Raw genomic sequence first — 16,595 nt, forward strand, 5'->3', positions numbered from 1 at the left:
CAGCTGGGATGAAACTTCCTGAATCAGGAGGTATGTTTTTTCAAACTTCTATCCCCTGCCTGATGGGAGAGGGGAGAAGAGGATTGATTGGGGTGAGAATGGTCCTTGATTATGCTGGCGACCTTGCCAAGGCAGCATGTAGTGTAGATGGAATCAATGGAAGGTAGGGTGGTTTGTGTGATGCTGTCGGCTGCGTCCATAACTCACTGTAATTTCTTGCAGTCTTGGATGGAGCTGTTCCCATACTAGGCTGCCATGCATCCCGATACAGCACATCTGTAGAAGTTGGTGAGCATTGTTGGAGGCATGCCGAACTTCCAAAGCCTTCTAAGGAACTGAAGGCATTGGTGTGCTTTCTTGGTCACAGCTTCTAAGTGGCTGGTCCAGGATATGTATTCATAGAAATGTAACTTTTAACCATCTTCACTTTGGAGTGTGAATGTAAAGTTGATTATTGGGAAAACAAAGCTGGATATGAAGGACTTATTTGTCAGCAATCCAGGCTAGGGTAGATTTCTATATGTTATTGATGGGGGCCACGGGTACAGCAGATGAGCAGGAGACACTTTCAACTAACAAAGATCTTAAACGCAATGTCCATCTTTAGTTCTTTGTAATGTTTTGAAAGCTTGAATAAAATCCGTCCCTCAGACTTCTAAATGTAAGGGATTTTAGCTAATTGGTGGTGGTTCTTGGATCAATATACCAGTGAGTTAGCCATGGCAAGATCTTGAATTGTGCTTGGATCATCAGGCCAAAGTGTTGCATGCGCTGTCTCTCGTGTAACTGCCTACGTTGGATATAATAGCCTAGTTGAAGTCTTGTATTTAATCTGTGTATGTACTCCTAAATCCATTAGGATCGCTGTGTTTCCAACTTTGTTTGAAATAATTTAGTTCCATCCTCCCTATTTTTATTTTTGACTGGCCAGGGAGTCAGTTTAAAGCCTTCTAAGTGGGTCATTTAATTGCCCTTGCAGAAAGCTATTCAATCAGTTTCTGTGTGCTGACGTTACTGTTAGATTTGTAATTGTGTGTCTGCCATAACTCTTTGTGGGTGGTTGCAGCTGTCGAATTGACTAGCTGTTTTGAAGAAGTCCCTTCAGGCCATTTTCTGTCAAGGTTTGTCATTTCCTTTCTCCTTGCTCCAAATATCTGAGTGTGCTATTCCAGCAGGAAGGTAAAACTTGCTAACATTCATGCAAGTGATAGTTCTACAATTGTCATTTGGAACCTGGTTAATTTTTGTTTGTGGGAATAGAATATTCCTCTACTGGACACACACTGGGCATTGGTGTAACTGAGCGTGTAGAGGTCCTAATTGTGGAGGAACGTGCTCCCATTCAGAGGGGCAATATTCCAATTGATGATCAGCTTTTCATTTGCACTGCAATTGCACAGGTGAAAAAGCTAACCCTGATTTGTCTGGGGTTGGTGTAGCATTCCGTCAACAGAACAGACCAAGCTGACTGCTTAATTTTCGGTGAAAGGATTGATTGCTATGTAATCTTTCCTCACAATTTAATCTTTGGGACCCTCCTCCTGAGGTTTGGTTGCTTGAATCCCTACGACGTGGCAAGTGTAATTTTATTTAGATGTCTACATTTTTATTCCCTTGCATTTGACGGAGGCCCGTACTACATTATCACCTTATTATTTTCTGATATTATATTCCATGCATATGTACCAATGGATGTATTAGGTCTTTGGCAGTTACTAGCTTTGACAATAAAATAATATTTTTTCCCATCCTTGGTCCAAAGTGAAAGACTGCACACATGCCTATATTAAAACCCATTTGCCCCAGTTCTTCAGATTCTGCTTAGTGTACTGCCCTATACACCAGGATGCAGTGAAATTCCTTGTTCGCCTGAAGCTCGTAGAGTAAAGAATATGCAAATTGTAATGATAAATGCAATAAATACAACAAATGCAGCAATGAGTGCAGAACAGCAGAACGATGTAAAGATGAACTCGAGTTGTGAACCTCCCAGTTCATCCATAGTTTTCATTGGGAATACCTGGATTGATGGCTTTAGCATGCTGTCTTTTACATGCTGACTAATGTCTTTGATGGTAGGGCCATATTCCTTTGGGTGTTCATATTACTTTCAACCTTTTTTTGCTTCAGTCTGAAGAAGGGTCTCGACCCAAAATGTCACCCATTCCTTCTCTCCAGAGATGCTGCCTGTCCCGCTGAGTTACTCAGTGTTTTGTGTTTATCTTCGGTTTAAACCAGCATCTGCAGTTCCTTCCTACACAATGCTTTTATTGCTGTTTTAATGTTAATTGCAAGCTTTTTGTGGAACTTCCTATCCTATTATTATATCTCTTAAATATAGTGAATAGTTGAGGCCACAATATGAATGTTTGATCAATATTCACATCCTGGAATTGCAATGTATATCCATTATCCCTATTCTGTCTCCTGCTCTTCTGCTAACTTGCCAACCAAATCAATAGTTTGCCTCTGAATCTATGTATTTCAATATTTGTCTATTCTCCTGAGAAAATATTTACTTTAACAAAAGTCTTCTTGAAAGAAAGTAACATCCAAAGGTACTCTATTGTTCAATACTTTGGAAATCTTTTCAAAAAATTCAAATCCTATGTGGTACAAGAGTGGTACAAAGGAAGGACTTTATTAATCTAATGCCCTTCAAAAAACAGAGCTCTTTACAATAAATAAAATGTTCAGAAGTGTGGTCTTTGTTTTAGTGTTAACAACACGGCAGCCAAGTTGTACATAAATCTACAGTGTTATATTGACCAGAAACCTGTTTTAGAAGCATTGACAAGGGTGAATATCAGGACAGTGAGGATAATTCCCTTGCTATTCCATGCACTGTTTCAAACAGAGTATGTAAAGCTTCTATTCAAATATTTAATCTGACAGTAGTACTTCAGACTGTCAGCCAAGATTTGTGTCCTTGGGTTCATGGACTAAAGACCACAGTGGCATGGGACCTCGGCTTTATGGTTGTTTGGGCAATGGAAGTTCACTCTTACAGAGTTCATAAATCACTACCCAAAAATTTGAAATAAGGAATAAAATTTGCTCTAGGAATTTATGTGAAGAACGGTAAATAAACATAATTTTTATTTCAGCTTGTGTTTTTTTTAATGATTGTGCAGATGATGTGGCTTTGAGTTAAGGAAAATCGCGACGCAGACTGTTTTCTAGGAAGCCCCCCCCACACCATAACACTTGTGTTGCCTATATTTCCAAGTATGAATGGTGTGTGTATTGAGTGGAATTTGAAGTGGTCTTTCCATCTGTTGCTGTCCTAGTTATTAATGAAGGAGATGATCGTTTTGGTAGGTTCTTGTGGAATAGCTATGGTATGGTTCACATCGCAATCATAGAGCACTGTTGGGAGAAGTGAATACTTAGGATGGTGGATAGATCTCCAGCAAGTGTTCGAGTTTGTCTCGCATGATATCAGATTTCTTGAGTGCTATTGGAACCACATTGATCTCGGCACATGGAGAATAATTTATCACATCTTGACAAGCGCCCTGTGGATGGAAAGGTTAAGAGAATGAAAATGTCAGTGACTCACTTCTAAGCAACTCTTGTTGAGACTATAGTGACTAGTTCAGTTACAAATCTGATCAGCAGTGACAATAGTGTGGTTAACCTCAGCAACTGTGTAACTCTTTAACCAGTCTTTGGAGCAAGAAGTTCATTGTTTACCATGGGCACTCTGCTGTCCAAAGCTGTTAATATGTGTCGAAGATAGACACAAAATGCTGCAGTAACTCGGTGGGTCAGGCAACATCTCTGGAGAGAAGGAATGCGTGACGTTTCGGGTCGAGATCCTCCTTAATCTGTGTCAATGTCCAAGTCTGAAGAAAGATCTCGACCCGAACTCTCCCGAGATGCTGCCTGTCCCGCTGAGTTACTCCAGCATTTTGTCTATCCAAGATTGGGCTCTTTGCATTTTGGGACAGTTGTTAACTTTGGCCTTCCATTGAGTCTGACATTCCCACTTGCTGTTTGAGAACACCAAATTGTAAGCTTTTATATAGGATCGATGGGGTCCTGGACCGGATTAGTATTGAGGCAATTCAGGTTGCCCTTCTGGCATAAACATGTGCGGCTTTCATCCATGGTAAAGAGTAAGAGAAGAGATGGAGCTGGGAACTGAAGGCTGATTTGTTTTTTGTCTTTCAATTATTCGGATCATGGTTACTGCTTTCCTGACTTTCTGCTTGGTTTAAACTCCAGAGCCAGGAAGCGAGCTGCATTCATTGCCAATCCCTTTGGCTTCACCAGGCGATTACTTGGGGACAAGCGCAGTGGCTGCCTCATGTGCTCAACAGATGAAGTCAATTGCTTCCTCCATGACACCCTGAGCGATCCGATGAGGGAGCAGGAACTTGAACCCAACAAAGCACTCATTAGCCCAGCCTCCCCAACAACAGAGTTCAACCTGAGGGAGCCGAGTCTGAAGGAGGTTGAGGAGGTCATCAAGGCGGCACGCTCAGCCTCTGCACCAGGCCCTAGTGGCGTACCATGCATAGTGTACAAGCGCTGCCCAGAGCTCCTTCGACACCTATGGAAGATCTTGAAGGTGGTATGGCGAAGGGGGAGAGTTGCTGACCAGTGGAGGTGTGCTGAGGGAGTTTGGATCCCGAAAGAGGAAAACTCAAAGAACATCAATCAGTTTCGGTCAATCTCGCTGCTGAGCGTGGAAGGGAAGGTGTTTTTCAGCATTGTCTCCGGAAGATTAACTGAGTTCCTCCTCAAAAACAGCTACATCGACCCCTCCGTGCAGAAGGGTGGGATTCCTGGAGTTCCCGGCTGCTTGGAGCACACTGGAGTAGTCACGCAGCTCATCAGAGAAGCCCATGAAAACAGAGGCGACCTAGTTGTTCTGTGGTTGGACCTGGCCAATGCCTATGGGTCCATGCCGCACAGACTGGTTGAGCTTGCACTACACCGCCACCATGTTCCTAGTAAGATCAAGGACCTGATCCTGGATTTTTACCATAATTTCAGGCTGAGGGTGACTTCTGGGTCAGAAACATCAGACTGGCATGGGCTTGAAAAAGGAATAATAACGGGCTGCACCAGTTCTGTTATTCATTTTGCTCTTGCCATGAACATGGTGGCCAAGTCAGGCGAGGTGGAATGCAGAGGCCCCCTAACCAAGTCTGGTGCACGACAGCCCCCAATAAGAGCTTTTATGGATGACCTTACCATCACCACAACATCGGTCCCAGGGAGTAGGTGGATCCTACAGGGTCTTGAGAAGCTTATCACTTGGGCAAGGATGAGTTTCAAGCCAACCAAGTCAAGGTCTATGGTGCTGAAGAAGGGAAAGGTGACTGACAAATTCCACTTCTTATTATCCGGAACTGCCATTCCCTCCATCACTGAGAAACCTGTCAAGCGTTTGGGGAAGCTTTTTGACGCAACTCTGAGAGACTCTGCCGCCATTCAAAAGTCCATCAAAGACCTTGAAACCTGGCTCACCAAAGTCGACAAGTCAGGTCTACCTGGCAGATTCAAGGCCTGGATCTATCAGCATTCCATCCTGCCCCGTGTCCTGTGGCCTCTCCTGGTTTACGCTGTTCCATTGACCACAGTTGAGTCCCTCGAAAGGAAGATCAGTTGCTTTCTTCGCAAGTGGCTTGGCCTTCCTCGCAGCCTCAACAGTGCAGCACTGTACGGGACCAGTAACATCTTGCAGCTCCCTTTCAGTGGTCTCCCTGAAGACTTTATGGTGGCGCGAACAAGAGAAGCCCTACAGTACAGGGACTCCAGGGACCAAAAGGTGTCATCGGCTGGCATCGAGGTGAGAACAGGGAAGAAATGGAGGGCGGAGAAAGCAGTGGAGGTGGCAGAGTCACGCCTAAGACAAAAGGTATTGGTGGGAGTCATAGCAACTGGCAGAGTGGGCTTGGGATACTTCCCTAAGACCCATGTTGGCAAGGCCCAGGGCAAGGAGAGACACCATCTCATCCAGGAGGAGGTCCGAGCAGGTGTGGAGGAAGAGCGTGTGAGCAGGACGGTGAGGCTCAGGCAGCAGGAAGCGTGGACAAGGTGGGAGAGCATACCGCAGCGCAGGATTACCTGGTCAAACATCATGCAGGCAGATTTCCAGCGCGTCCGGTTCCTTGTCCAAGCTGTCTACGATGCCCTACCAAGCCCAGCAAACCTCCACGTCTGGGGCAAGAGCATGACACCTTCCTGCCCACTTTGCACTGGAAGGGGATCATTAGAACATCTCCTCAGCAGCTGCCCAAAGTCCCTTGGTGAAGGTCGCTATCGGTGGCGCCACGACCAGGTGCTTAAGGTGGTTGCTGAGAGCATAGCCACTGCCATCAATAACAGCAAATACCACCATGCCCCGAAGAAATCAATCACTTTTGTCAAAGCTGGAGAGAAGCCTCGCCCACAACCAAAAACAAGGGCGGGCCTCCTCTACACGGCCACTGACTGGCAGCTGCACGTCGATCTGGGCACACAGCTGAAATTTCCGCAGCACATCACAGCAACATCACTCCGGCCAGACATAATCATCACCTCCGAGGTGACAAAACAGCTGATCATTCTGGAGCTGACAGTGCCCTGGGAAGAGCGTATGGAAGAAGCAAATGAAAGGAAACGCGCAAAGTACCAGGAGCTGGTGGAGATGTGCCGGCACAGAGGCTGGAAGACACGCTATGAACCCATAGAGGTGGGCTGCAGAGGCTTTGCAGGATGCTCACTCTGCAAAGTCCTCAACCAGTTGGGCATTATGGGGCTGGCAAAGAAGAGGGCCATTCAATCCGCAAGCGAAGCCGCAGAGAAAGCCACTAGATGGCTTTGGATTAAGAGGGCTGATCCGTGGGCAGTTGCTGCTGGGACGCAAGTCGGGGCCTGATCAACCCCGGCTGGGTCGCCTGGGCGAGGGTGTCTGATGTTGTGAGACCCGAAACACCCATGACCCCAGGTCACATCACTGAGGATGCGTCCCAGTGCATCCCGAAGATGTATCTTGCACACAGATTACCCTGCATCAGTAGCTTTTCTAAATTTTCTAAACAATCTGAATGTAGTTTTAAGGTTCTTTTCTATTGATTTGGATGCTGTCCCCAACACCACCTTCCCGCCACTGTCTGAAATATTCAATTTGTAATTATCCTATTGCTGAAGGGGTGGTGAAAGCTACGGCATCTTTAGGGAGGTCCTGAAGTCCTAAGGCATGAAGGTTTTTTGTACTTTGTAGTTGAGAAGGAGATATGACAACTATTTATATTCCCTTGACCCAACATATCAGCTAATTCAGTGATCTTGATATTTCAATGTAATTTCTGTGCTGTGCTCTCTAGGCTCTCCAGCTGCATGACCTAGTTTCCCGTATAACACCATGAAGAAGCGCAAACCGGATCAATACCATATTGGTCTCTGCTTCACACCATCATTGCTTTGCTGCTGTGATTTTATTTTCGAGTTAACAGCTGTAAGGCATGTCGTGCATCAAATATAAATCAGATTTTTTTGCTTATACGCCAAGTAGCACCTCTTGCGCTACTGATTTTGTAATGTCAATGGTTTGCTAAAAAGAATTGTTAATATTTTAGACCTTGATTTCCTGAGATGTTGAATGTTTCCTGGAAGGCTTGTATGTCTCAGCTGATCCAAATGCTGCTGTTTCTTTGCTTCCGCTCCCCATTAACCCAGCCCCCTCCACCCAACCCCAACGCAGAAAGTTTGCTGCAGTGTTTAAAATGTTTAGTTTTGAAGCATCTATATTGATTTGGTCTCAAACTTCAAGCTAACTAATTCATATTGTTTTTGTTTCCCTTTTTGTGATAAATAACTCCAGATCACGAATGGGCCCCCTTCCATGATAGTCCCCAGAAAGAGGCCTTCGGGAAACTACGAAAAAGAGAAGGATTTGTGTATTAAATACTTTGACCAGTGGTCTGAATCAGATCAGGTGGAATTTGTGGAGCACCTAATCTCCCGGATGTGCCATTATCAGCATGGACATATTAACTCCTACCTGAAACCGATGTTGCAGCGGGATTTCATCACTGCTTTACCAGGTAAGACACAATAATGCAGAATGCATGATGAATTGATCGTGTGTGAGATTCCCTGGCTGTTATTGGTAGGCCTTTTACTAATTAAAAAAAATGATGCAGTACTGTGGCAACATTTTGCAAGCAGCACGACAGTTCAGGATCAAATATAAGAGTTTAAAATAAATGTAGAAGGGTAAATGTCTAAGATGTAACGCACACAAAGTTGTAAAGAGTGGAAGTATAACATTTGAGTTGTGATGTCATAAATCACAGGAGGGAGGCAAGGAATTTAAAAGTAAAAAAATCTGCAGGTGCTGAAAATCTAAATCAGAATATGCTGGAAACAATCAGCAGGTCAGGCAATATCAGTGGAAAGAGAATCTGGTCACTTTTCAGGTTGAGCATATTTAATCAGAATTGGGAATGAGAAAGAACAATGTAGTTTTAAGTTGCAGACAACATGGAAGAAGAATGCATAGAACAGAGAATATTGGTGTAGGAAGGATCTGCAGATGCTGGTGTACACCGAAGATAGTCATAAAATGCTGCAGTTACTAAGCGGGACAGGCAGCATCTCTGGATAGAAGGAATGGGTGATCTTTTGGGTCGAGGCCCTTCAGACTGAGAGTCAAGGGAGAGGGAGACAGAGATATGGAAGGGTAAGATGTAGAACTAAGGCATCAAATGGGACTAAGATCAAGGCGAATGTAGAATAGATCATTGTTAGCTCGGGGAAGGTGACCACGAAGCATACAAAGATAAACATTAATCAGGACAGTCAGACTGTGGGAGGAATGGAGAGAGGGAAAGCAAGGGTTACTTGAATTTAGAGGTCAATATTCATACCGTTGGGTTGTAAGCTGCCCAAGCAAAATATATTGGTGGAACCTAATTACTTTTGGGTACTAGGAAAGAAACCTGAGAAATAGAGGATTCACAAAGGTGTATGTTGGACTAAAATAAAAACACCAAATGCTGTGCTGATAAAGGGTCTTCGACCTCAAATATAAACTCTATCTCTTTTCGCAGTTGCTGGTTGACCTGCTAAATGTTTCCATCATTTTCTATTTTTAATTCAGATGTTCAGCATCTGCAGTTTTGTATATGATTTTTCCAAGCATAAGAGTTTGGAGGGGATGTTAATGGAGAAGAACTTTTTCTTTTTGGGAGAAGGGGATGATAACAATTGTACTGTAGAAATGTGTCAAGGTAATAAGGAGGTTAACATTAAATGTAAACATTGTCCAATTATGTAAAAGATAATTCAAAAGTATTAAATGAAATCGAAATAGCTTGTGGTGATTAGTTTTTGAAATCGACAGATATATGGCCAAGCTCCATTGAACAACACTTGCAGAGTTGAAACGATGAGGTAAATGAAGGGTAGTAATTAGTTAAATCTAGGCATTGATTTTTATAGCCTGAAGTTAGTAAAATAATATCTTGTATTCTATCAAAATTACAATGTGGAAAATGATTTGGCCCATTTGTTTTTGCTCTTGCTAGCTTATCAACTGGCTTGAGTTTAGTTTAGAGATACAGCACGGAAGCAGGCTTTCAGCCCACCAAGTCCACACCGACAAGCGATCCCTGCATATTAACACCACCCTGCACACACTAGGGACAGTTTTACATTTATGCGAAGCCAATTAACCTACAAACCTGTACGTCTTTGGTGGGAGGAAACCGAAGATCTCGGAGAAAACCCAAGCAGGTCGTGGGGAGAACTCTGTACAGGCAGTACCCGTAGTCAGGATTGAACCTGGGTCTCTGGCGCTGTTAGGCAGTAGCTCTACTGCTTCACCACCGTGCCACCCCTGCTTTCCATGTCACTGCTCTTTCCTGCCTATCCCTTTTTAAAGTTATTTTTTGTTAGTCATTGCTCTTCTAATTTCAAAGTGCTTTAGTGTAAAAAATGTTCTTGGTTCTTGGTCCTCCAAAATATTCCAAATGGAATTTAAACTGGAGGTGGCGGAGTATGGACTTGAGCAAGAAGGGCTTCTTGGAGAAGAGCTGCCTTAAATGTTGATCTTGAAATTGAACTTTATTTGTACATCATTAATGAGTTGACTGAGGAAGATAACAGAAGCACCCAGCAGCGCAGACAGCATCTACGGAAGAAGACAGCTAACGTGTTGTGTAAACGCCTTTTACAGTGCATTCAGAAAGTATTCAGACCCCTTCACCTTTTCCACATTTTGTTACGTTACAGCCTTATTTTAAAATGGATTAAATTCATTTTTTATCATCAATCTACACAATACCCCAGAATGAAGAAGCGAAAACAGATGTTTAGAAATTTTTGCAAAGTAATTTAAAAGAAATAACTGAAATATCACATTTACATAAGTATTCAGACCCTTTGCTATGACACTCAAAATTGAGCTTAGGAAACAGGAAAAATCCTTTTTCCATTGATTATCCTTGATGTTTCTTCAACTGGATTGGAATCCACCAGTGGTAAATTAAATTGATTGGACATGATTTGGAAAGGCACACACCTGTCTATACAAGGTCCCATAGTTGACAGTGCATGACAGAGCAAAAACCAAGCCATGAAGACGAAGGAATTGTCCTTAGACCTCTGAGACAGGATTGTGTCGAGACACAGATCTGGGGAAGGGTATAAAACAATTTCTGCAGCATTGCAGGTCCCGAAGAGCACAGTGGCCTCCGTCATTCTTGAATGGAAGAACTATGGAACCACCAGGACTCTTAATAGAGCTGGCCGCCTGGCCAAACTGAGCAATCGGGGGAGAAGAGCCTTGGTCAGGAAGGTGACCAAGAACCCGATGGTCACTCTGTCAGAGCTCCAGAGATCCTCTGTGAAGATGGGAGAACCTTCCAGAAGGACTCTGCAGCACTCCACAAATCAGGCCTTTATGGTAGAGTGGCCAGACGGAAACCACTCCTCAGTAAAAAGCACATGACAGCCCGCTTGGAGTTTGCCAATGGCACCTAAAGGACTCTCAGACTATGAGAAACAAGACTTTCTGGTCCGATGAAACCAAGATTGAACTCTTTGACTTGAATGCCAAGCACCGCTCATCACCATATAGTAGACAATACCATATCTACGGTGAAGCATGGTGGTGGCAGCATCATGCTGTGGGAATGTTTTTCAGCGGCAGGAAATGGGAGACTAGTCAGGATCGAGGGAAAGATGAACGGAGCAAAGTACAGAGAGATCCTTGATGAAAACCTGCTCCAGAGTGTTCTGGACCTCAGACTGGGGCGAAGGTTCACCTTCCAACAGGACAATGACCCGAAGCACACAGCCAAGACAACGCAGGAATGGCTTCGTGACAAGTCTGTGAATGTCCTTAAGTGGCCCAGCCAGAGCCCAGACTTGAACCCGATCGAACATCTCTGGAGGGACCTGAAAATAGCTGTGCGTCGACGCTCCCTATTCAACCTGACGGAGGTTGAGAGGATCTGCAGAGAAGAATGGGAGAAATTACCCAAATACAGGTGTGCCAGGCTTGTAGTGTTCTACCCAGGAAGACGAGGCTGTAATCGCTGCCAAATGTGCCTCAACAAAGTACTGAGTAAAGGGTCTGAGTACTTATGTAAATGTGATATTTCAGTTATTTCTTTTTAATTACTTTGCAAAAATTTCTAAACACCTGTTCTCGCTTTTTTATTATGGGGTATTGGGTGTAGATTGATCATAAAAAAATAATTTAATCCTTTTTAAAATAAGCCTGTAATGTAACAAAATGTGGAAAAAGTGAAGGGGTCTGATGGTCTACACTTTAATGGTGCCATATTGCAATTTCAGTGTGGGCCTGTTGCTGGTAGTAATTCACCGGTTGGCAGAAGACTCGTGGATCCACCAGTGTTAAACAAAAAAACATAAACATAGCACAAAAAGTAAGGAAATTTGTGTTTGGTAGATTATTTCTTTGTTGTAACAATGCTTCTTGGCAATAAATCTTATACCGTTGGAAAGCCTGTTTATTTCCCTTTTAAATGGTGCCACATTTGTAAGGAACATGCATTTGTGGGATGAGCAGCAGAGCTGAGTATATGGGTTGCGCCCATGAAAAATTTGCCAAATCTTCTCTGCCAATGCCAAACAGCTTATTCTGCCATTGACTCTTGTTCGGTGTTGTTTGGTGGATTGGATGATTGAAGTCTGAAGAAACAAGACATATTGGCAATTTAACAATTTATTCATTTAATAAACAGGAGCCACAGTAGTGTGTGGAAGAACCATACACAGCCATAACAGACTGGCACCTCCTCCTCATGCTGGTCACCAGCCTGGTCACACACTGTTGTGGGATGGCATCCCATTCTTGTCAGCACCTGGGGGTACCAGAAGCTCAAAACAAGAGTCAATAGCAACAGCAGAATAAGCTGTTTGGCATTGGCAGAGAAGATTTGGCAAATTTTTCATGGGCGCAACCCATATACTCAGCTCTGCTGCTCATCCCACAAATGCATGTTCCTTACAAATGTGGCACCATTTAAAAGGGAAATAAACAGGCTTTCCAACGGTATAAGATTTATTGCCAAGAAGCATTGTTACAACAAAGAAATAATCTACCAAACACAAATTTCCTTACTTTTTGTGCTATGTTTATTAATATAGAGCAAATATTTTATCCTTTTCAAATCTTTAGTCATTCCAAGCATTGCTAGATCAGGTCCAGAGTGACAGCACAGTTTAAACATTCCTAACACCAAGTTCAGTTCAGAGATACAATATGGAAACAGACCCCTTGGCGTACCAAGTACGCACTGGCCATCGATTATCCGTTCACAGTAGTTCTGTGCTGTCCTAACCTCTCATCCACTCTCTTTACATTGGGTGCAAGTTTACAGAGGCAGATTTCCCTAGCAACCTGCATGTCTTTGGGATGTGGGAGGAAACCAGGGCATTTGGAAGAAGCCCAAGTGGTTAAAAGGCAAGCGTGCGAACTCCACCCAGACAGCACCCAAGGTCAGGGTCGAACTCTGTTCTCTGGCACTGTGAAGCAGCAGCTCTGGCAGCTGTTGCAGCAGCCCCACCCTAAAAGAGGATCCTTTGTTGCTTGCATTTCCTGTACCTGTTTCCTCTTGGTTTTCTGGGTCATGGGCAGTGTTTGTGCTCCAGTCCTGTTGTTCACTAGCAATAGGACTAATTCCACTCAAACAAGGTGTGTACAATCCTGCACTCACCACGGTGCAATATGCATCCTCATTCTGGGTTTAAACGGAGTTTAACTCTTAGAGTTATATTATTGTTTCTTGTATATCTATTTGTTGTATTGTTGCTTTAATGTGCTTGCAAAGCAAGTAAAAATGTCATTGTCTGGTCCTGTTCTGTTGACTGTCGATTCTAGGTGTTGGTACAGGAAACGGCTGATACAAATGCAAAGGCAGTTTCATTAAAAGGTACCAACCTCGGTGAAAGCTATTTTTCTTTTCAAAACACTCATCCAGAGCGTTCCTTTGTGGTTGTTGTTCATTTAACTGTCATTTGATTAAGTTATTACATCTGGTCCTTTGCACTATTATCTGAAATGCTTCAATGCTAATAATTCTTATGCTTCATATCCCCAGTTTATTCCAATCCGATATCTTCCCACTGTGTGCTTGACTGGTTTTATAGCACTCATAATGCTCCCTCCAGATAGGATTCTAATTCAGGAAATGGAATGTTTAATTGTACTTGAAGTTACCTAATGTCCAAATAAAAATAATTTGAAAACCCCCTGCCCACTGTTTCAGTTCACAGGGGTCCCAGTCAGAATTCTGGAATATCTTAGAGAGCTTGCACTTCATCATAGACCCAGGAGATGGCAGCATTAGTCGACAGTTCTATTCATGGCCTCATTCATCGTGTGCCATTGGAACTACTAATTCTGTAGGGTACAAGCTTAAGCTACTTTGCAAGATTGAATATCCAAAATATGTGCCTATTTTATATTTGCTATAGCATTTAGGATTCCTGTCTCATGAGTTGGCTGTTGAGCTATCTGGAGGGTATGTTCAGCTTTGGTGCTTTAGGTAGTGCTGGAGTAACAAAATGATGCTACGTTTTGAGTTCATAGTAGCACAGCCACATCTGGATTTGACTGGCTTCTTTATCCGCAACCTTGGCCTAAAGAAAACAATTCAGTTTTTCAGAATGTACTAACCAGCAATTAATGAGCCAATAAAAAAAATGCACTGGCTCAAGCAGTCAGGCTGCAGGAGGGGGCTGTTTGCAGTACGATCAATAGTCAATATTTATCCAAAAAAAAAGTTTGGGATTTCTTTGCTTTATCTCCTTTTTGTTTTCCCCATCTGTCTTTTTACAGAGACGTCTTACATTACCTGGTATCAAGTTTATGTGAGCCTGAAGATTACGTCATTGCAGGTCTTGCAAGAAAGTGACCATTGGAATGTTGCCTTGCATCCCCATGGGATACCTGTGCTTCTCCCCATTAATCCCGTCTCACCCAAGTCAATAGTGTTGTTGCCAAGTATTTCAACCTAAAATTAACGGTCACTCCACGGCATAGTTGCCAATGTTTCAAGCAGCGGCCGGCACGTGTGCATTGACCAACCTGATGTGTGCGTCAGGGCTTATGGAACATTTATTTTGATGTGTTGGAGCATTAACATTGAGCAAATATTCTACAAGGAAAACTGATGGACCAGCCAGAATAAGCATCCACATTTGGAATATTTTATATCAATGGAAAGGCTTCTGATGTTGAATATTAAGAGTGGGACTAAAGAAATATTTAGAACCAAAGAACATATCTTAAATTGCTATATTTCCTGTATATATAAACTGAAATCTAACTGTTTTCTTGGGTAGGGAGAAGGCATCGACTGCTGTGTTCACAGGGCTTTTCTTCAGCCTGTGCATTTTTGTAAGATTTTTTACAAAATTGCTTATTACACAAACCAAAAATCAGTAAGTAAGAATGAGAAATAAAGAGATTTGAACCTGCAGCTAAATGAGGAATAATTACAAAGTGGACACTTAGAAGAGTTGACTGTGGTTGCACGATGACTTACTTGGTGATTTGGCAATTCGGAGATCTGTAACAATAAACCATTGAATGTAAATACAAACCATCAGGGACATATTGAAAATGTTGAATTATGCTCTAAAAATCAATGTAAAAAGATAAGTCAACTGAAATTAGTTTTCTGCAGTGAAATTCCTTAATGTGGCTAAATCTAATATCATTATTTCACATTATCAGCAACTTTATCCTAGGTGTGAAGGCTTTCATTTTTTGTAGTTGTATCTTTGAGTAAATGCTTTGAAGGTTGCAGTGTTAGTATAAAATGACATTCAGGTCCATAAATGGGATTAGCTTCAAACAGGAATGTCTAACTGGAAGCATCAGGACAATGACATTTAGTCATCTAAGATCCTGATCCTTGGTGCTATTTGCATATTTATTTCTTGGTTTGTCATGTTTGAATTTTATAGATCTTAGAGTTTGGAAGGAGTAATGTGATCTTATTGGTATTTAAATTCTGATTACACCACATTCAATGCCTGCAGTTAACCAAAAATGAATATTTAAACTGTTTTGCCTCTGGATAATGTTAATTTGGCGGCCTGAACAGCAAAGCCTTGACTATTCCAGATTTGAGGAGTTTAAATGGTACCGAACTACTATTTAAAAGATAAACACAGGTGTGATTGTGGGCATGCCACTTACCTTTTCTATAGGTCATCATTGAAGTCTCTAGGAGTTTAATTTATTTGGCATCACCATATTGTAGTGTGCATTGACCTGCGTTGAATTGAAAATAAACTGCTAGTGGCATATTGCAGTGCTGAGATCTGTTCTCTGTGATCATCCCACAGACTTTTAGATCAATATGCTGCCACTGTAGGTAGAAAACAGAAAAAGAAGCTTAAAACTTGCTTTTGAATTTTCTCACGATTGAATGCAACAAAAGGCACCTTCCTGCAGATTCCATTAATCATCTGCGTCCCTGTAACAGCGACCAATCACCTCTTAATAAAACTAAGGACTTCCCATCTTGGAAATTCATAATTAAATGTAACCTAATACAGACCATTCTAATCATGTACACTGCCATAGCTAATGAAAGGTCCCACTAGTGATACTGTGGCGCAGCGGTAGAGTTGGTGCCTTAGAGTGCCGGGGATCCAAGTTCGATCCTAACTGTGGGTGCTGTCTGTATGGACTTTGTACGTTCTACCTGTGACCTCATGGGTCTTCTCCAGGTGCTCCAGTTTCCAGCTACATTCCAAAGGCATGCATGCAGGTTTATAGGTTAGTTTGGCTTCTGTAAATTGCCCCTGGTGTGCAAAACTGGGATAACACAGAACTAGTTTATGGGTGATTGTTGGCCAGTGTGGACTCAATGGGCCAAAGGTCTTGTCCCACGCTGTTTCGCCAAACTAAACTCTCTACTACGCATTATCCCTCGCAATGTAAACTATACGTTTTTTCATTTTTACTGTTTTGCCCTAAAAGTCAGTTCTTTCATTAGAGTGGTCCCTGTAGAAAGAAGACAGGAATGGGGAGGACATTTGTGAAGGGGATATGATCGTGCAGTAGCTGGTTGAAGAATGACGTGCTGGATCTGATGAAAGACATCTCT

General features: G+C 42.7%; 1 protein-coding gene across 4 annotated transcripts in view; it reads left to right on the forward strand.

Annotated features, from left to right (window-relative positions):
• LOC144600235 (F-box/WD repeat-containing protein 11) overlaps positions 1 to 16,595 on the forward strand; it is a 144,144-nt gene that overhangs the window by 62,043 nt on the left and 65,506 nt on the right. For all 4 annotated transcript variants that reach the window (XM_078411783.1, XM_078411784.1, XM_078411785.1 and 1 more), the window contains one exon: positions 7,820 to 8,042. In XM_078411783.1, the coding sequence (XP_078267909.1) occupies positions 7,820 to 8,042 (223 nt within the window). The remainder of the gene's footprint in view (positions 1 to 7,819; positions 8,043 to 16,595) is intronic.

The sequence above is a fragment of the Rhinoraja longicauda genome, chromosome 14, assembly GCF_053455715.1.
Source record: "Rhinoraja longicauda isolate Sanriku21f chromosome 14, sRhiLon1.1, whole genome shotgun sequence".
Lineage (NCBI taxonomy): Eukaryota > Metazoa > Chordata > Chondrichthyes > Rajiformes > Arhynchobatidae > Rhinoraja > Rhinoraja longicauda.